The sequence below is a fragment of the Lissotriton helveticus genome, chromosome 5_1 (genome assembly GCF_964261635.1).
Source record: "Lissotriton helveticus chromosome 5_1, aLisHel1.1, whole genome shotgun sequence".
Taxonomy (NCBI): Eukaryota; Metazoa; Chordata; class Amphibia; order Caudata; family Salamandridae; genus Lissotriton; species Lissotriton helveticus.
In genome coordinates this window covers 1849479858-1849502256 of record NC_136065.1, presented here as the reverse complement: position 1 = coordinate 1849502256, position 22399 = coordinate 1849479858, and the positions used below count along the sequence as shown (strand labels likewise).

Here is a 22399-nt window from a genome sequence, read left to right as displayed (position 1 = left end):
TATTTAAAACATACAGTGCACATTATATTTTATTGCTCAGCATCAGTCCACAGACCTGCAGGTACTGAAACTAACTTTCTCTTGAGTGCTGCTCTCTTTGATACTCTCTCTGTGATTGACGTCTCTCTGTGATTGACGGTCATGCTGACAGCTCTTACCTGTTTATGTGCTATAGTACATATATGATATGATTCCTGCATCTTCATTTCTGGATTTTGCTTGTGAGAAAGTGTCACTCAAAGTTGTTAAAATGTCACTCATATTTACACTGAAGTTATAAAAATGTCACACATACTAATCTGGAACCTTGGCAGCTGTGCCGGTGAGAAATCCTGCTTGACAGTGGCAGCCTCAATGATGCCCCGGGTGGCCGCCATTGCATTGCCGCGGTCGGGGTCCGAGTTGGTTTATGGCGGCGGGCCACCACCAGCAGGCTCTCGATGCAGCAAAAATGTAAGTGCCCAGCCTAGCACCTGATCTGACACACAGACACATTAGCCGCATTCAGTAAAGACATATACGCATTTATTGGTGTTAATATCAATAATGTGTTTAAGTTAATTTTGTGTTGCGCGGCCTATGGTGTATCACAAATACTGCAACAATGTGTCCAGCATTTGCCCAATGGTGAGAGAGGGCTTATGATAATAGGGCGGGCTGCCCCCGGTGCGAGGGCGGATGTTATCAGTTTCTTTACGTTTGGCTGGAGTGGAACTCGCCGCTGCTCGAACCGCAGGCCAGTATTGCATGCTGCAGCTTCTCATCAAGGTGCCATTCGAATCCAGAATGGAGTTGGACCGCGGTTGCTGCAGTGCTGAAGAGAGTTAGCTGGTGCCTGCAACCTTTCATAATGATGCCGAGTGAGTCTAGACCCGAGACAGAAGGCAAAGTCTTGAGATCAGCCTGTTCTTCACCAGGCCTCGGGCTCTGTAAAAGCAATATGAGTAGGGCTAGCAACTCTGGTTCACACGGCGTGACCCCAGATAGTGCACTGTGTGCTAGCCAGCCTGGACAGGGTCAGCGTCATTGACTGGCACCAGGGTGTTTTAATTTTAACTCAAAATCCTCCCGGCACGCCCCCCAGGAAGTCATTCCTCAATGAATCTAAAGAAAACAGCTGCTTGAGTCTTGTTGACACGTGCTGCCCACAAGATGTTTTGGGCACGATAGAGCCAAGCTACACAGTTGCCTTCATTGGGGGCACCGGAGCAAATATATCCTTTTTTCTGCTGCCCCCCTTCCCCTCCCGCTATTGGCCATGGGCGGCAATCTGAGGGATAGCCCCGGGCACCAGAAGCTCTAGCTACGCCCATGCACAGAATCCCACCAGTGTGGCGCGTGTGCGTTGCTGGCAGAAGTCAGAGTAGAGCTCTTCTTAGAACTGGTAGCACTGAAGCTGCAGCATCTGTAAGCTTGTTTTCTTTGAATTATTTATGGTGAGTTATATTGCATTTAGAACGCACTATCCTATGATGTTTAACCATAGTTCTTTTGTATGCGCCTGTTATACTAGGCCTGCACTGCCCTGCACTTCTGCTGTACTCGTATCGGCGAACAAGCGAGGATTCACAAATGACTATATCAGCCTCTGAGAAATGTATAATATCTGTGTCTTGACTTTACTTCTCCAAAATTCTCGTGAGAAAAGCAGTTGCAGACACCTGTTTAAACTCCCTCTCTCTAGAATTTCGCTTTCATCATTGTCGCTTATGGCCTGAAAATGTATAAAAGTGGGTAGATGGTGGGAGGAGTAAGCAGTGCGCTGCTGCACAATTATCTTCTTATACTCGTTCCAGAAAAAGGTTGGCATACTGTGCCATTCTCCTATCACACTCCTGCCGAGCAAGAGTTTTGTAGGTAGGTTCCGGTTAGAAAACGGCTTCTCTTTCCTGTCAGAGAAGTGAAAAGTTAACTAAAACTGTTTAGAAAGTTAGCAGCACTTTGGGGCATATTAGCAGGAACCTTGTTAAAATTATCGCAGTTTTAGCGGCAGGAAACTGCCACTAAGACGGCGATAATGGGCTTGCTAATATGCGTTATAGAATTCCAATAGAATCCCAGGTTAGATGTCCTGCCCATCTAACCTGGGCTTCTATTGGAATTCTATAACGCATATTAGCAAGCCCATTATCGCTGTTTTAGCGTCAGTTTCATGTTGCTAAAACAGTGATAATTTTAACGAGGTACTTGCTAATATGCCCCTTTGTTGGACAGATTGCCTGACATTTTACGTGGTTTTGAATGCACAATATATCATCCAATAAGCATAATAAGGTTATTTTTAAAGTTCAAATGTTCTGATTGGGGGTGCTATAACACGTCCTGCACCCCCAGTTCCAGAGTCACTTGGGTCGGACTGGCCTATAGGGGAATCAGGCAGTGCCTGATGGGCTGCTCTAACAGATCAGGGTGTGGGTTGTTTTTTTAGCAGTTTGAGGGTCTGTGGTATGGCCAGGAGGGTCGGTTTTTACTGTTGATTTCGCCTGATATCACCACGAACATTACCTGCAGTGCATGCAGTCTCCCATCCCTCACTATATACCAATGCAGCATAACATTACAAGGTCAAATCTACTATGATTCGTGAATATGGGTCACTTTTTTAGCTATCTGGTTAGTTAATTGGGCCACTTTTATTTTGGTTCCCGGGATTCTTTTTTGTCCCAATGCGACCATGAGTGGCACTACTAGGCGGAGCTCTACCGTGAACTGGTAGCAGAGAAGCTGCATGTGTCATATGTGATACACTGAAGCATCACAAATGGGTGTTACAGCTCTATAAGTGATCATCATTCGAATCTCGTATCACTATACATTCTGTATCTGAACCCCTACATGTTGGCATTTGCCTCTCCCTGTATCTTTGAGATCTTTGCTCTCTAGAAAGTGTTGGCAATGCATGCCGTGGGAATTTGGCATCCTTGCTCATCCTTCTGTAGTAGGACTCTCATCCTTGCTCATCCTTCTGTAGCAGGACTCTCATCCTTGCTCATCCTTCTGTAGAAGGACTCTCATCCTTGCTCATCCTTCTGTAGAAGGACTCTCATCCTCGCTCATCCTTCTGTAGCCGGACTCTCATCCTCGCTCATCCTTCTGTAGCAGGACTCTCATCCTCGCTCATCCTTCTGTAGCAGGACTCTCATCCTCGCTCATCCTTCTGTAGAAGGATTCTCATCCTCGCTCATCCTTCTGTAGCAGGACTCTCATCCTTGCTCATCCTTCTGCAGTAGGACTTGCATCCTTGCTCATCCCTTTATAGTAGAACTCTCATCCTTGCTCATCCCTCTATGGTAGGACTCTCATCCTTGCTCATCCTTCTGTAGTAGGACTCTCATCCTTGATCATCTTTCTGTAGTACGACTTCTCCAGGCGAGCAGGGACAGGCACTACCACCAGCTCTGTGGTGTGTGCCACATTGAAATATGTCATGATGGTGTTGCCACCTTTCTTGTGGCATGAAATCTAGTTATGCATTAATACAAGAAACAATTCATATGTGAGATGCTCTACAGGCAGCTGTCGTTTTACTGACTTTTTCCCTTTTCAAGTTAGCTGGCACTCAGTCAACTATGAAAATGTACCTAAGAACTCCAAACTAGGCTTTGTGGCATTTCACGATTGGCAGTGTAGAATTGGACTACTGTCTTTCAACCACTACAATACTGCTGTGGTACAGCTTTCGTCCTTAGCCAATATCAAGATGCTATGTGATTGTGTTTCAGAAGCTTCATCTACCAATGAAAGGTCAAAGTTAAACCTCCTCGGTCACATTTATCAAAGGATTGCATTGCTCTTGTGCAACGCAGATTTACCAAGCCACACAAAGCAATCTTGAATGGCCCTGCATGGCTTGTTAAATCTGGAGTAACGCAAGGCAGCGTAAGTTGCTGCCTTGTGTTACTGTGTGCCGGGAAGCCCTCACATAGGTGCAGAGTGAGTGTTCCTACGAATCCATCAATGGATTTTGGCACATTTCCAGATTTACCAAGACTAGTAAACCTGGGAATGCGTCAAAATTGTATGTCTTCCCGATAGAGGTGAAATGAGCAGAAATATCATTATTTCTCCTTGTTCTTTCCCCTTTCTAAGTGTGCTGCAGGCTGCAGCACACTTAGGAAGAGGAAGACACCTCTAAAGATGCTTTTTGGGCAGCAAGTTGTCTCTTCCTGCACAGAAATAATCCTGTCTGAAATGTCGATGTGATCTAAACTGTAGCTAGGGAGGGTACTGCATTTAAACATAAGAAAGGAGGATCACGTGTAAACGGAGGCCTGGTGACATAAGCAATGTGTTGTGGCACATAGGAACTAGAGGCAGGGAAGAGCAAAGTTAGGTCATCGCCGTTTGACGCCGAGATTGAGAGCTAGAGCTGCAATGGGATGTGCCAAGGGAGAAAAATCCATAGGGGTTTACATATGCCGTAGGCAAGAGATTCATAGGAACTGCGATGTGCACTGGGAGCAATTTGCAAAATATGTCTTGGGAAATATGCACTAATGTGCTAAATAGTTGGAGAGAGTTGTGCAAGGTGAATATGACACAAGAGCGAGAGCTAAAAGCAGTGATAGGATTGGGGGGGTCGTTCAGAGGGAGGATGGAGGGGCTGGTATGGGAGAAAGCTGCATGTGGTGTTGTGCTCAGTGGAGGAGTGAGAGACATGCTTGCTGGTATGTGGGCATAGATAGAGAAGTGCAAGTATGAGGTGACTTGGTAGAGACATCTGCTGGCTAGAATGTCTCCAGAGGCTGGGTTTGTTGCAAGCAATGATGTGTTTTGGGAGAGAGAGGTGCAGTGGGTGAAGTGCAATGGGAGAGAAAGCTTCAGGGAGTGTTGTTCCAAAAGTGAAACAGCTGCAGAGGAAGTGCGGTGCCATGGAGACAGAGAGAGGCCCAGAAGAGATTGGACACAGTCAGGAGATACAATTCTGCAAGGTTGATTGCTTTAACATGCTATAACAACCTAGTGCAAGTGTGCAAGTCAACTTAAATAAATGTGAAAAAATACTAGCTTTAGCGGGTTTTTTTCTTGAGTCAAAAATAAATGTGGATAAATACAGATAAAATGACCAAAAAATAAATATGGATAAATATAGACGGAAATGTGAAAAAAAATACCTAAAACCGGGATCCCTAGTAATAATGAATGCTTACTGGTGTATTTTGATTTTACATTACTATTTTAGAAATGCCACTTTTACGAACGTGAAGCACAGCTGCAATAGCCGATGCTAACAATCCTTTCATACATTTAATGCTTAACTTTGTGATCGAGCAAATGAATTCCTGTGTTCACTGTTTATTTTGTTCTTAGTCAAACCAACATTCAATACTTTTTGGGGAACACAATCATAGATATTGGACCAAAAAACATGAAAAACATTACATCAACTTTGTTTTATATAAATCACCCACATAACATTTAACAAAACATATCACTTTCACATGTGGATCACAAAAAAAAAAAAATGTTCACCAACAAATTGTTAATAAACAACAACGACCGGTGTATCACATTCTGAATTTGAGCGCCCACTAAGAGCTTGCACAATTTTCAGACAATTCTTCTAGCTCCTGCATGTTGGGTCATACCCAGAGGTAATAACAATTTTTTTTTTAATGGCTTCTAATCCGGATATGTATTTTATTCCATTTCTTAAACTTGTTTCATGTATGCTAGTGATGTCTCTTAAATGCACTCTCTGGTATTGAACACTGGTGATGCGTTTTGAACTCAATCTCAATTTGGAGTTTTTTCTCCGAACTGCTGGATACTATAAGATAAATCATAGATGGCATAGTTTGTGACTAACTATATGTGGGGAGTGGAAAATTGATCTAGCTGTATCCTTCACTGATTACCTTAATATAAACTGTGAGCAGGATCTTCCAATTGTGCCTTATGTGTGAAAGTTTTGGGAACCTCTAAAAAAACAAATATGAAGGCCCGTTATGATATATCTTATGGTGGTGGAACAAATTAAACGGAAGCAGTCTTTGAAAAGCTTAGATGCACTCACTTGTTCCAAAGAACTGCAAACACACTCTACTCTGCATGTGATCAATCTTTTATCTTTAACACACGATGGTTGCAATCTGGAAACATAAAGCAGAACACTTATATGTAACCGAGTATCCAACTCGTTTGTAAACACTATGGTGCGCACATTTTTGATGCCTCAGCCGACAACGATATCTGTGGTTTAAACATCTTGAGATGCAGACAATAGTGTAATCTCAATGTGATCATTTGGCTCTCGAGCCCCAAACCCACAAGAATTAATTAAAGAATTTGCAAAACAGTATCTTGGCATTGTTATCCTCTGTCTGCAAACTGCCAGCGTTACTTGCTCTGAGAGAACGAAACATTAGGGGATATGTACAACGAAGTGGCGTAGAGAGTTGTTATCCTTCCTGGCTTAACGCCTCTCTCCGCCACTTCTGAAACGCAAGGCTGCACCATATTTACAAGAATCTGGTGCAGCCTTGCATTTCCCCCTGCGATGGCTCTAAGTTTAGCAACTTAGTGCCACAGCAGGCACCCTTGCACTGTAGTGCAAGGGTGTCTGAGTGCAGGGGAGGATTGTTTATGTGTAGGAAGGTGTCTCTGCCTGCACATAAACAATCATAAAAAGCCATTCTGTCACTGCCGTGTGTGCGGCTTCAGGCAGCACACATGAAAGTCACAAAATGGGATTTTTTTTAAAGGATTGTTTATGTACAGGAAGGGACGCAATGTGAGCAATTTGTGCACTTCATTCCCTACTTTGTCCTTGTTAGCACATGGTTAGTGCTTCATTGTTCATGTTTTATGATCAGAATGTGTCAAGCGCTCTTCAAGGCGCCTCTTGAGCAGCACTGGACAAGACCTCCTTTGTTTACTGCCTCACCGCCCAGTGGACGGACAACATCGCCGACGTCACCCCTCTATGTGTGAGGACGGAGAGTGAGGGAGAAGCAGTCCACCGAGACCCAGAGTCCTGCGAGTGCTGTCAATTCAGTACTGCACCTCCCGCAGGCTGCGCGCTGGCAGCTAAGCCTGCTGGAGCCTTCCCTGGTGCCACTTGGGAGTGTCCACGGATGGAGACATACTCTGGTGGTTGGGCCCGGGTGGAGTTGCATAGCCATCCCGCGTTACCCTAGCAGGCAGCCATTTCGTTCTTCGAAATCAAGGAGGCTGTCCAGCTGCTCTTCATGCTAGCGGCCGGTTGCCGTTAAATAACTCTGCATGCAGGTAGTCCTACTTGGGCCTCCCCACCAAATCCTAAAGTGAGTGCCCCCTCCATGTTGCCAAATACCTTGCGGGTGCTGGTTCTTTTGTTGGTGGCAATATGGGAGAAATCTTTGGCGGAGACAACTCCTCCATCAGGAGCTTGCTACAAACAGTTTACTGGAAGTTTACCATAATACATTTTGTGGGAGCACAGGTGTTCCTGGGGCCTACGATACTTGCCTAATTACTGTATAAAGTCTAATAGGTGCACAGGTGCACAGGTGCACCGCACCCTATGATTTCATGATGATACATGTGTTTTGTCCCTAAATGTCATTACTAGACCTTATGTGATGATGCATAATCTTATTTATAAACTGCTGCATTTCATGCCCTGATTGCATAGTGTATGTAGTTTTGCATTACATTGTCAGGATAATAAGTCTTATGTTTTATGTCGCTTTGGTCTGGTAATGTTGCGCAAAGTCTTTACACATTGCCTCTGATAATAAGACTTCCTGTGCTGCGATAAACTACCAGAGGAAGAGCATAGGTTATCTTTGGTGTGTAACTTACTTGCCCTGACTAGAGTGGTGGGTTCTGTCTGGCTTAGGCGCATACCCTAGCCAACCAGAATCTGTATCTGTGAAGCCTCAGGTGGGAGGAGAATATTGAGATGTGATTTGACCAGAGGTATCCAGGTTACCGATTAAACACAGCATTCATGTCCACTTTTGAAGCCATTTCACTTTGTTGTGATCAGCCCTGATATCATTCATGGTCACCGTGATTACCTTTTCATTTACATTACCTACTGCCCAGGTGCAGTCACCAAACAGTATTAAGAATACATCTTAGTAAGAAGTTTATCATGTGGAAGCAAGACTCCAAATGAGCTGTGCCTCATGTTGCAGGTTTTCACATTCAAGATTGATGCTTAAAAAGGTATTGTGTTAAGCCAGTAAAGGTGTATTAGCAACGTGCATGTCCCTGAGTCCATGTCCATGAAAGTGTTCAGACATCAGTGCACCTAGCAAATGTTGACAGTGGCCTATGAAGTGTGGTGGTATGCCTTAGCTTTATTTGTTTTGTTCTGTCTGTCCATTCTAGTGGGTACAGTGGAGATGCTGATGGTTTCAACTCCATGTTCGATGATGACCTCCCTCCGCCCCCTCCACCGGACCATTCAACGTTACTCTTCGAGTCCCAAATATTCAGCCCACCAACTCACCCCACACTTTTGGACCCAACACCGCCTCCACCACCACCTCAAGCGGTGCCCCCACCACCACCTCCACCACCACTGCTTTCAGGTGCTGCCTTTAAGGGTAAGAGGGAAGGACATCCCTTAATGCATGGAATGAAAAACAATATTATGGTGGTACTTAATTAGTATATGTTTACTGGTGGTATTACACTGCCCACAATGCTTGGTGACATACTACTGGCAATATTATTGATGTTTTATACTGACAACATTATATGCGGTGTGATGGTATTTCATTAATATTTGTATAGCCCCAACCATCAGCAGGACACTGTAACTCTTTCTTTAATCTAGGCACATTTATTGTTTCTATCCATCAGTTGTTAAAGAATGAGTGTATGTAGTTAATAGAGAAATGTTGAGGGGCTTCTTTAGTGCTGGTTTCTGTTGGTTAAAGCTAAAGTAAATTAATTCTAATCCAGATGAAGAACTTTGTAGTGGGTTATGTCTGCGGGAGGACATGCTGAGGACTTCGCTTTCTCATTGTTGTTGAGCTAGGTGGTTGGATGTTCATTGGTCGGCCTGCACATTGTTATCTAGAGAGCATTACTAGTGAGATATTTTGATGTTGTGTACATTTGCATGTTGTATGCTTAAGCAAACTATATCTGGAAGTTTCTAAGATGTAGGTGTTTGTGGTGCAACATGGGTACTACTGAGTCAAAAGTGCTTTGTAAACTATGTGTGGTTGGTGCCCTGTAGGGCACAAACACGAGTCAGAAGGTCTGTCCAGCTGGTTAGGTTTGAGAAAAGCAAATTATAAATGTGATTTGAAAGCTCTTGCATAGTATGTATTTGTGGGTGGAAGTGGTGAGTGTTATTGTAGGATATTGAGCTAGGCAACAAAATGTGTATCTGAGCCATTTTGGATATATTCCAGTAGTTCTGCTCTATGTGTTCGAATGAATGTTAGTGTGTCGCATGCCATGGAGTAAGTGCTGTTGTGAGCACTGTGATACCCAACTATATGATATCTGTCTTATATTGCATATATGCATGGTGGTGTAGACAGACCACCCTATGTTCTGCTGCATGTTCGTGTGGTTGTTGCCACCCCTGCCATATCATTCATTACTGCTTAGTGTTTGGGTTTCTTGCATGCTTCTAAGCATCTACAGGCCACTAACTTAGCCAGAGGGACAGTGGACACTGTGCTTCTTTACCCCAAAGAAGCATGATGAAGCCCAATGACACTGTGGGGCATATTTGCAAAAAAGTGTCATAATGCGGAGCGGTGCTAAAATCAGCAGCACCGCTCTCTGACATTTTTAAAACACAGGGATGCGCAGTATTCACAAGAATATGCTACACCCCTGATTTCCCCTAGTGCTGGCACAAAAAAAGCTTCCTAGTGATAGCGCAGACACCCTGCCGCCATGTTTCAAGGGTGCCTGCACTGCAGGTCACCTCCCTGCACATAAACAATCATTCATGGTAATTTGCTCTTTCCATGGCTGCACACATTGAAAGAGCAAAAAACATGAAGAAAATGTATGATTTCTCCTCGTATCACCATTTTAAATCCTGGTAATCCATGGCATTAGAATGATGCTGTTTTTGGTACTGCCTCAGCCTTGTAAATACCATTGCAAGCCCCTTTGCCACAGAGGACTGCGGTGGAAAGGGGCATTCTACAAGGTGGCGTTATGTGGCTTAGCACCACCATGTAAATATGGGAAATGGCTCTGTGCTACACCACCGGAGCATCAAAGAAAGTGAATGCAGAATAAATCAAAACCTTCTCCCCCAGTCAAGAGATCTGGGTTAAATCCATCATTCTTTTGCACACCATCCCACCCTGGTTTAGACCTGGCCATATGCAAATCAGTCTTGACCCTGTGCCTCATGGGAACAGTCCAGTCCGAACTGCCAAGCCAGGTCCTCCCTGATTCACAAACAAGCATCCTAGGACCAGTTTCGGGGTTTCACCCCTCTTCAGCCAGGATAGCTTGGATCCAGTGGCACAGTGAGCCCGGGACCCATGTCTGGGCAAACCCGGCGCACTTAGGGTGAGCAAACAAAAGACACACAGTTGATGGATGGAATGCAGAACAAATCAAAACAGTCACCCGCAGTCAAGAGATCTGGTTTAAATCCATCATTCTTTTGCTCACCATGCCACCTCATTTTAAACCTGGCCATATGCAAATCAGTTTTGACCCTGTGCCTCATGAAAACAGTCCAGCCCAAACTGCCAAGTCAGGTCCTCCCTGGACCGGAAACAAGCATCTTAGGACCGGTTTAAGGTTTTCACTCCTCATCAGCCAGGATAGCTTGAATCTTGTGGCACTGTGAGCCTGGGGACACACGTCTGGGCATATTCGGTGCACTTAGGGTGAGAAAGCAAAAGACACACAGTTGATTGACAAAATGCAGAACAAATCAAAACATTCACCCCCAGTCAGGAGATATGGGTTAAACCCATCATTCTTTTGCTCACCATTCCACCCCAGTTTATCTTTCAGTTTACCTGGCTATACACATTTCAGTCTTGACCTCGTGCCTCTCTTGACTGGGGGTGAATGTTTTGATTTGTTCTGCATTCCGTTCATCAATTGTGTGTCTTTTGCTGTGGCGTTGGGGGCCTGAAAATATACCCTTGTGTGTCATTACACCAAAAAAGCACAATGACTGTATAAGTCTAGCAATCCTGATGGTAGCATGTGCAATGCTAAGCAACCTTTTCAAGGCTTTGATATTGCCAAATGAACAGGATATCAATTGTAGCAGGATAAAAGTGGACAACATGAGCAGGAGCAGGGCCGGCTCTAGGCTCACGGAGGCCCTGAGCATGGAGTGTAGGTAGGGGGCCCGAGGCCGCCAAATCCCTGCCAGGGGCCGCCACACAAATATGTATCTAAGGATATATATTGGCGTGGCGGCCCTGGGGTTTGGCGGCCCTGTGCAGGCGCACAGCTTGCACATGCCTTAGGGCGGCCCTGGCAGGAGTGATGCAACTGTTGTAAAGCTCGGATAGTGGCTCTGCTGTAAATTTTTCCTAATTTGAACAATAATAATTTGAAAAGCAATCAAAGATGGTGAGCTGAAAGCAAATTAGACAGCCTTTTAAGGTCCCAAATTTCGTCCACTCCTGCATAGACCAAGAAGACTAGTTTTCATCAGGGGGCGTGTGTCAAGCAGGGTTGGACTGGCCTATTGGGTAATCTGGCAGTGCCCAAATGGCTAGTCTTCAAGTGCTGTATGGTCAGTATTTTCTTTTATATTTATTTTTTATAGTTTCAAAAGATATATTTTATACATTTTTCTTTTGTATATCGTGAGAAACAGACAATCATCAAACAATAGAGAATGCATTCAAAAGACAATGTGCACAATATATACAAGTGTTCAATATATACATCATCAATACAAAACGATTTCAAGGAAACCAGAACTAGAATGGTATTAAACAAATTAAATAAATATGATGCCTAAATGAAATTATTTTGATAAGGGGAGGCAGAGATCTCCCACACAGAGAATGGTCTGTGTGTCCACGTTTGGACCTCACACTCAACCCTTGCAAAAGATCATTCGAAAAAACTGGCATCTGGTAGAGGAAATCATGCCTGCGGTGGGCCCACCATTATTCGCCCTTAAGAAGAACCGAAGTATAGGGCAGCTGATAACATCAACCCGTCCTCCCCCAAAGAAGGACACCCAGAGCACCATATTTGGTACGACCCCTGTAAAAGGACACAGAAAATGCGGGACATGTTCCGTCTGTAACCTCACTATGGAAGGTTCCCTCTTTTCTGATGGAAAAAGGTTCTGGCGTCATGAAGATCACACCAACTGCAAAACCAAAAATGCAGTATATGCCATTCAGTGCCCGTGTGACAAAGTGTATATCGGGAAGACAACACAAGAGGTCCGGCAAAGGATCATACAGCATCGTTCCAGGGTCAATAACAAGGTCCTTACAGCACCATTAGTGTCCCATTTTCTACAACATAGGCACTCGGCAAATGATCTGAAATGGACTGTGCTGTCAGTCATCAAAGGTGGACATGGGGACCCCGAAACCCGATTGTCCCAAAAAGAGGCTTATCTAATATTGAAATTCGATACATGTAACACGGGGCTCAACGAAATGTCTGAAATCAGTAACTTGCAATAATGTCCCCCTTCCTTGAGTCTGCTACCTATTCAGTTTGTCTGTGATTCTTTCCTGCCTCGCTTGAACTACTAGTACCAGCACTCCCGGCAGCCGGTGACGCCCAGCCAACATGGCCGCCTACCCTGCCTTAACCAGCCACTTCGGCCCGGGTCATTTGCATGAGAGACGCCGGAGGTAACGCTGGGAGGAGAACGCTCGCATTACGAGTAAGTGAAGCACTTTTGCACGCCATCACCGCGTTGTGCAAATGCCGCACGCCGCCCGGCTCCTCGGAGCAGCGGCTGTTCTGTGCCAGACTTGAATTCGTGTCCCTTTACTTTCCAACAGCGCCTTTTGAAATTTCCGCTGGACCGCACGGCCAGACTTTCTTCCTTCGCCAGCGCGAACCATTCTGTCAGGTACGTCTCCCTGCAAATGAAAAGTGCAGCGTTAAACTCAGCGAGCGCTCCGGCCCCACGGGTTTACATGTGGCTGTAATTCCTCCCTTTACAGATACTTCACGTGGCACATGAATCCACTCCCTCTGTCCAGATTTACACCACGGACGCCACTTAATGACCAAGGTACGCTGGTAACAAAACCATTGATCTCGCCCCATGTTGGCAGTATGTTTCAATTAGTGACAGGCAATCCTTTATTATTCTCAGTGCAGAACAGGAGTACCATGTGAAGCTGGCGCCCCCCTATACACATCTCAACCGTGAAGACTACATTCAGGTAGAGGAAATCATGAAGTGTACGAGCTTCTGAGTCCACCAGATTGTGCTTATGCTCCAACATTCAAACCAGACTCCATTTTTTTATTATATTCACAGTCACGACTATATCCAGTCCACGTCCTGAGGAGAACCCTCAATCACCTTGTGGTTCGAAACGCGTTGACCACGAGCCAGTGAGAAAGAGGAAGAGTGCCACTAGAGACCCAAACAAAGCCACACCTCTAGTCCCTAGTTGTGCAACTACATCAATGTCTAATCACTGGCTCAGTAAGACTAGCCGGCAGTTTCTATGAAATCTGTTGCCCGCTGGTCTTCAGTTACAAAATCAGAAGGACTGGTGCCTACCCTTATCAAAATAATTTCATTTAGGCATCATATTTATTTAATTTGTTTAATACCATTCTAGTTCTGGTTTCCTTGAAATCGTTTTGTATTGATGATGTATATATTGAACACTTGTATATATTGTGCACATTGTCTTTTGAATGCATTCTCTATTGTTTGATGATTGTCTGTTTCTCACGATATACAAAAGAAAAATGTATAAAATATATCTTTTGAAACTATAAAAAATAAATATAAAAGAAAATACTGACCATACAGCACTTGTAGGCTGGGTGTGTTTACAGAAAAATATAAACAAATCATACCTGACTAGCCCCCTCTTCGTTTAGAATATTGCAGTGGTCCAAGCTAGTCAGAGACTGGACCCAAACCTTCTTCGGTTGCCCCAAATGGCTAGTCTGGCAGGTCAGTGCATGGGCCGGTTCTGTGGCTGTTTGTTGACATGTTTTATGGTCTGGTGGGTTGATTTTCTTCTCTGTTATTGCTACAAACATTGCATGCCGCAACCACAAATGCATGCAGTTGTTCATTACATGCAAAACGGGCATATAGCTTCTTTACAAAGTTCAAACTTGCTCTGAACTGTAAATGTGGGCTACTCTTTTAGCTACCTGATTTGCTATTGGGGGCTACTTTTATTTTGGGGCCCAGGCCTAATTTGTGCCCCAGTCCGACCTTTGCATCAAGCCATTTTCAACTCCGGTATTGGCGAGCCCTAGTCAGTTCATCACTCTTAGCCTAGCCAGACTAGTACTCTGGACATGCGAGCGTGAGATATAAAGACCTTAGTCAGTTGCTCCCCATACAGGACAGACTGATCAGGCTCACCCCATATCACTCTCTGGTTCTCACTTCTCCATCCGAGTCCAGTACTATGTTTTAGATCCCACATATCCAAGCTGTTTGGGTTTTTATGAGGTAGCATCCTCCTGACATCCTAACATTTCCACCTAGACATTTTAACTTTCATTTTAATTAGGGAATAACATTTGAGGACACAAAGCACAGACAGGCAAATAAAATATAAGCAATGTACTCTTATACTCCCTATTATATAATGACATTATTCAGACATACTATTTGGCCCTATGATGCTGACCATGTTATATATGGAATTAAGTACCTTCTACCATATAATATCAAGATATTGGAAAGCCCGTACTATAGAGCAATGGAAATCTGAATGGCCAGGTTTTTTTTATGAGGCCAAGAAACTCTGAGGTGACTTGCAATATCCTTTTACTGTATGACAGAGGGAATTGTATTCCTTGCAATTCAAGGGCAAACCATCATCTTTCCTTCCGGCTCCTTAAATCTGTGGGCCCTTGCTCCTTCATAGGAATGAAATAGTATGGGTTCAGATATATAGAATAAATCCAGACTGCAGTGGGAAATCAAACACACCTATATACATTCCTCAAAAGTCATTGTTTTGTATATGTATGATAAATTGAAAAAACATGGATGCAGTAATCCAACCTTGCATATAAGGCCCTTAAGGCTGGACACATATCCCGGAATATCTTCCTACACTTCCCGTCATTTTGGAAACATCTTTTGAGATAAACATTGTGCTCTCAGACCTTTTAATATGTGTTTTTACCTTTGGGCAGCTGTTACAACTTTCAATAAATCGGTTTATTCTAGGAACTAGGGGCCAGATGTAGGTGTCAAAATACCGGTCGGAATCGGCCGAAAATACCGATTTTCGGCCGTTTCCGACCGGTATTTTGACATTGGTATGTAGGGGCAGTGAAAACATACAGATTCGGTAATTTTACCGAATCAGTAATTTTACCAAATCGGTAAAATTACCGATTGGTAAAATTACCGAATCTGTATTTTCCTATGTAGGTAGCACTTCTAACAGTGCTACAGGGCCTTTAGAATTCGTTATTTACCAAGTAATACAATTGCATGGTAAATACCAAATTCTTGTGTACATGCACATCTGTGCATGTACACCTGTGCCATGTGGCACACATACATGCCCTAAGGGCATGTATGTGTGCCACATCGCGCACAAGCCAGTTACAGGGGTGCAACAGGGTGTCAAAGTGACACCCTATTCCCCTTGTAAATTCGGTATTTATACCGATTCGGTAATTACCGAATCGGTAACTGCCATTGAATCCTATGGGCTTCAAGGCCCATAGGAATCAATGGCAAATACCGATTCTGTAATTACAGAATCGGTAAATACCGAATCATACCGATTCGGTATTTGTTACCGAATTTCTACCTACATTTGAATTACCGATTCATGATACCGAATCGGTAAAATTCGGTATTTATGAATCGGTAATTCACATTTACCTACATCTAGACCCAGTTTTGGAGGTGGTTGAAACTAGCTTGATTCATTCTTTAATTAAACACTGTCTGTTAAATTTTTGGAGTAAACTACTGAAAAAAACGATATGCTGCTAGAAATCCATTACAAAAACATATTTCACACAGATTAATGGAAGCTACTTTCAAACAAGCTTTTACAATGCCAATAGGTCTCGCCATATAGTGGAGTTTAGAGTGTAGATAGTAGTAAAGAGTAGTGTTAGGATACAGTGCTGTTGTATAGAGTATAGTGGTGTGCAGTATAGATTTGTAACGATAGATACAAATATTTTTAGTTTTTCTATTTGTTCTCGCATTTGTGAAAGTGAGAGCTCTTGGCATTGTAAATTATATAATCTTTTATTAGAGGAGTCTAGAGGGCTAAGAATGCTATAAGAATAGCAGCTGCAGCACTGTCTAGAGGAATTAGAATGAGGAGTTATCACTGTGACCAGAGAAGCAGCTGCAGCCCTGCATGGAGGACTAAGAATGAGGAATTACCACTGGGATCAGAGAAGCAACTGCAGTCCTGTCTAGAGGACTTAAAATGAGGAATTACCAATGAGCCCAGAGAAGCAGCTGTAACACTGTCTAGAGGATTTAGAATGAAGAATTACTAACTGGACCAGAGAAGCAGCTACAGCACTGTCTAGTGGACTTAGAATGAGGAATTACAGACAGGACCAGAGTAGCAGCTGCAGCACTGTCTAGAGGACTTAGAATGTCGAATTTGCGACTGCACCAGAAAAACCCGATAGCAGCACTGCCTAGAGGACTTAGAATGAGGAATTACTGATGAGACCAAAGAAGCAGCTAGCAGCACTGCCTAGAAGACTTAGAATGAGGAATTACTGATGAGACCAGAGAAGCAGCTAGCAGCACTGCCGAGAGGACTAAGAATGAGCAATTACCACTGGGACCAGAGAAGCACCCTGCCATGCAAAGGAGCGCAAGCGCTGCTAGGCTCGACCTAAAAAGAACCCACAGGTGTGAAATAAGGGGGCAGAGTGCCTGGTTGTGGTAGAATGAAGCATGAGGTGGAATCCAGACTACGCATTCTTGGTATTCGGCAATCCCGACATTTGTGGGTGCCGTCTGTTGGCTTTGAGGAAATCTTTGGTCACCAGCATGTATTATCTAATAAAGTGAAAGCTGTGAGCAAATAGGCAACCACTTTCACACACTAAACAAAAAAGCACAAACATTCAAACGTAGAATGATACGCATTCAAGAAAACACACAAACAACAGATTACGTACACAATGCAAAAAATTCCAAACCTCACATAGACACACGTAAAAAACACACAGACTGCAGCGCGGACATACTGAAATTTACTGTCATAGTCACAGACACACAAAATAAAGAGAATTGCACAAGGAAACACAAAGAGGCTCTTCACAGACAACCAAAAACATAAATACAATAGAAAGAGACACCACTCACAACATGTAATACAAAAAGGAGCAGAGAGGGAAGTACGGGTACCAGTGGGATAGCCCTCCACTCTATTCAAGTAAATACCAAAAAATCCCTGTACCCTGGACACAGATGAGTGTTCTTCTAGTAGGCATGAGGAGCTACGTAGTTGGAGGAACAACTGTTTCAATCTAAACTCACCCCCTCTATATTTGACGTTGGGTGTATTTTCTCTAATGCCTATCTGTCCACAACAACACACTATTTGTGTACTGCAAGGGGGAGAAACCAAACAGTGTTCAACTCGACATTATCAGGAGTGTCTGTTTACTAAGACAGTACATCCATACACAATTAACCCATGAACCAAAATGAAAAAATGTGTAGTGAAAAGGAAGGCACCTCACGGGCGAACAACCCTCAGGGAACTTGGCAGATGTTACCAATACTTTGCCCCTTTCTCATCATTGGTTGCCTTTTCTTTTCAGAAAAGAAATGTGTCCAAAACAAATAAAACAAAGTGGGTGCTAGACAAGAAACTGATAGTGTGTTGTTGTGGACAGATAGGCATTAGAGAAAATACACCCAACGTCAAATATAGGGGGTGAGTTTGGATTGAAACAGTTCCTCCAACTACGTAGCTCCTCATGCCCACTAGAAGAACACTCATCTGTGTCCAGGGTACAGGGATTTTTTGGTATTTACCACTCACAACATGAACTTCCTGAAATATGCAAAGAAACACATAAACACTAAGGCACTATAAACAGCAACGAGGCAGTCCGTTCGCTTCATTAAAAGCATGCATAGAAGAAATGTAAAACACGCATGGTAAGGCCTGTGTGCTTGTGTTGCACCGTCAGATTTATTTTTAGTTTCTGTTTTGGCACAGCCATGGTAGCCCTGCTAAACTGGAAGAAACAGATGATGCCTTGACTTGCGGAACAAACTGTACAACAGAACAAATGTGTGCTTGTACAGTGGTATGGGGCTTCCCTAGACAGGTCTGTTGTTTTGAAGAGTCCTTCAATGTATCGAATACCACAGAGAAGCAACCCTGGTTTAATTAGCTTTCAGTTTCAGGACAGTTTAATGATTTCAATTAAAAGTGTGTCAATTGGAACGATTGTTATTCATGGGCTTCCTATCACAGTGCTACGAAGCCAATTGCATTGCTCACTAAGTAAATGGGAAAAGTACATTTCTACAGTGACTTTCTTTATAGTTCTTCTATGGAAGCGCTTTAACCCTTGGCCTGCCACCTGCAGGTATTTGTCCACAGTAATGAACCCTATCAGTGCATAGCTACTGTAGTGTTGGGAATAAAGTGCACGGACACACGTGTTGCTCTCGTGGTGGCTAGCAACTTACTTAACCACACCCAGCAACCTGGGCTCTTTATTGTATTACAGGCGTGCTGGTCCACGGGGACGCCGGACCAGCCCATTGTGTTCACGCTCTGGGGGGAAATTAAACTTTAACCCTAGCAAGGGTACAACATCGGCAGGCCCGATTTGCGGGCAACATTACATTCCTCCTTTACCCAGAAATATAAAACAGTGTAAACAAAATTCAAATATAACAGTTCTCAGGTGATGCTTTCACAGTCTTTGACAGATTTTATAGTACTTGGAACTGTCTTACTTGATCTTCCCTGGAGTGCTGGTTCGCCGAAACTCACGTGGCTGGCAGCGGGTAACAAAGTCTCTATACCTCTGCGATAGCTGGGGATGAGGCCTCAGGTGGTATTTGCTCTGGCTGCTTCTGGCTGATGGTATCGGGAGCACATCTTCGGAGCAGTCCATCTCGGGGGTGTCCTGTTCCTCTGGTGCCCCTTGTGCCAGAGTGCTTTCCGGGCGGTATAAAAGGGGGTGGTGATGGACGGAGCATCTGAACCAATCAAACACTCACACCCAGTCAAAAGATCTGGGTTTAATCCATCACCGTTCTTTAGCCCACTATGCCACCCCAGTTCAGACATGGCTATATGCAAATCAGTCTGACCCTGTACCTCATGGGAACAGTCCTGCCCGAACTGCCAAGCCATGCCTTCCCTGGACCGGAAACAAGCTTCCAAGGACCGGTTTCTGGCATTACAGCCGTCTTCAGCCCGGCTTGCTTGAATCCAGTGGCAAAGTGAGCAAGGGACTCAGTCTGAGCATACCCTGCCACACTTATGGCGGCCAAAAGCGGTCCAAAAGGGGGTAGTGATGGACGGAGCATCTGAACCAATCAAACACTCACACCCAGTCAAAAGATCTGGGTTTAATCCATCACCGTTCTTTAGCCCACTCTGCCACCCCAGTTCAGACATGGCTATATGCAAATCAGTCTGACCCTGTACCTCATGGGAACAGTCCAGCCCGAACTGCCAAGCCATGCCTTCCCTGGACCGGAAACAAGCTTCCGAGGACCGGTTTCTGGCATTACAGCCGTCTTCAGCCCGGCTTGCTTGAATCCAGTGGCAAAGTGAGCAAGGGACTCACGTCTGAGCATACCCTGCCACACTTATGGCGGCCAAAAGCGGTACAAAAGGGGGTGCTTTCCGGGCTCATGACTTCTCGGTCGCTCCTTCCGCTGGAGGCCTGTTGAGGTACAAAAGGGGGTGGTGATGGATGGAGCATCTGAACCAATCAAACACTCACACCCAGTCAAAAGATCTGGGTTTGATCCATCACCGTTCTTTAGCCCACTCTGCCACCCCAGTTCAGACATGGCTATATGCAAATCAGTCTGACCCTGTGCCTCATGGGAACAGTCCAGCCCGAACTGCCAAGCCATGCCTTCCCTGGACCGGAAACAAGCTTCCAAGGACCGGTTTCTGGCATTACAGCCGTCTTCAGCCCGGCTTGCTTGAATCCAGTGGCAAAGTGAGCAAGGGACTCACGTCTGAGCATACCCTGCCACACTTATGGCGGCCAAAGCGGTACAAAAGGGGGTGGTGATGGACGGAGAATCTGAACCAATCAAACACTCACACCCAGTCAAAAGATCTGTGTTTGATCCATCACCGTTCTTTAGCCCACTCTGCCACCCCAGTTCAGACATGGCTATATGCAAATCAGTCTGACCCTGTGCCTCATGGGAACAGTCCAGCCCGAACTGCCAAGCCATGCCTTCCCTGGACCGGAAACAAGCTTCCAAGGACCGGTTTCTGGCATTACAGCCGTCTTCAGCCCGGCTTGCTTGAATCCAGTGGCAAAGTGAGCAAGGGACTCACGTCTGAGCATACCCTGCCACACTTATGGCGGCCAAAGCGGTACAAAAGGGGATGGTGATGGACAGAGCATCTGAACCAATCAAGCACTCACACCCAGTCAAAAGATCTGGGTTTGATCCATCACCGTTCTTTAGCCCACTCTGCCACCCCAGTTCAGACATGGCTATATGCAAATCAGTCTGACCCTGTGCCTCATGGGAACAGTCCAGCCCGAACTGCCAAGCCATGCCTTCCCTGGACCGGAAACAAGCTTCCAAGGGCCGGTTTCTGGCATTACAGCCGTCTTCAGCCCGGCTTGCTTGAATCCAGTGGCAAAGTGAGCAAGGGACTCACGTCTGAGCATACCCTGCCACACTTATGGCAGCCAAAGCGGTACAAAAGGGGGTGGTGATGGACGGAGCATCTGAACCAATCAAACACTCACACCCAGTCAAAAGATCTGGGTTTGATCCATCACCGTTCTTTAGCCCACTCTGCCACCCCAGTTCAGACATGGCTATATGCAAATCAGTCTGACCCTGTGCCTCATGGGAACAGTCCAGCTCGAACTGCCAAGCCATGCCTTCCCTGGACTGGAAACAAGCTTCCAAGGACCGGTTTCTGGCTTGTTGAGGAGCACGGCCTTCCGCTACCACCCCGGGCTGCGGGTCGCGTCGTGGTCTGGTTCCCTTCTTTCACTGAACTCTTCCCTGTCGTCTCCCAGGACTCTCTTGAAGAAGGATACATTTCTAGTGACTCTCTCTACCCTTGGGAGGCGGTGACCATGGTGCCCTTGACGTCTGTCACGGTCCAGGGGTCTGATTCAAACGGTAGGCGAAACTTCCCTACTGGGTGGCGGTCTTTCACTAGCTCCCGGTCGCCGACACCAATCGAGCTGTCCACTGCTCTACTTCTTCGGGACGCATCCAGGTTTGTCTTGGCTCTTCGCTCCATGGATCGGTTCGGGGGGTTCGGAGACGTCGCCCACGCAGGGTGGTGTGGGATGGTATCAGTCACAACCCTGCCAAAACAGAGGCGGCTTGGCAGGACGCCCGTGGTGCAGTGGGGGGTGAGGCGGTATTCTCGAAGGAATTGGTAGAGTGCCAGTTCGAGATTTTGGCCATCTGCCAGAGCGATCTGGATGGTTTTGTTTAGGGTTCTCATTAGCGGTTCCACTTCCCCGTTTGCCTGGGGCCATCGCGGGATTATCCGGCGATGCTTGATTCGGTGACTCGCCGGATATTCACTCAGTTCACTACTGTTGAATGGCGGGCCGTTGTCGGTACGCAGTTCACTGATGAGGCCATGGGTGGCTATCACCTTTTCCAGCTTTGGTATGACTTCCGACGCAGCGGTGGAGGTCAGGATCTCAACTTCCGGATATCTTGAGAAGTCATCCACTAGCACAAACATGTATCTGCCCCCTGGGAGGCTGCCGAAATCTGCACTGGCTCGTTCCCATGAAGATGTCGGGCCATCTTCCGTGATTACTGGCGCGGGACATTTGGGTGTGCTGGTCGCTAGACACACAGGGCATCGTTGGATTAGTGATTCCACTACGCGGTCTAGGCCTGGGAACCAGAGCTTGCTCCGGAGGCGGTTCTTTGATTTTACAATGCCTTGATGGGCGCCGTGTGCTAGGTGGGCGGCTTGTTGCATGAGACAGTCAGGCAGCACCAGGCGGGGGCCTCTCTGGAGACAACCTTCTGCGGAGACGGACAGCTCGTGGCGAACTTGATAGAGGGCTCTCAGCTTGGCATGTGCCTCATGGTGTGCGGAACGAGGTC

The 22399-nt window shown here is 45.4% G+C and overlaps 1 protein-coding gene across 1 annotated transcript in view; it reads left to right on the top strand.

The window, feature by feature from the left end:
- Positions 1 to 22399, top strand: part of ABI3 (ABI family member 3) — a 299602-nt gene that overhangs the window by 181464 nt on the left and 95739 nt on the right. The window contains exon 6 of the mRNA XM_078645286.1: positions 8320 to 8537. Coding sequence (XP_078501412.1) covers positions 8320 to 8537 — 218 coding nt within the window. The remainder of the gene's footprint in view (positions 1 to 8319; positions 8538 to 22399) is intronic.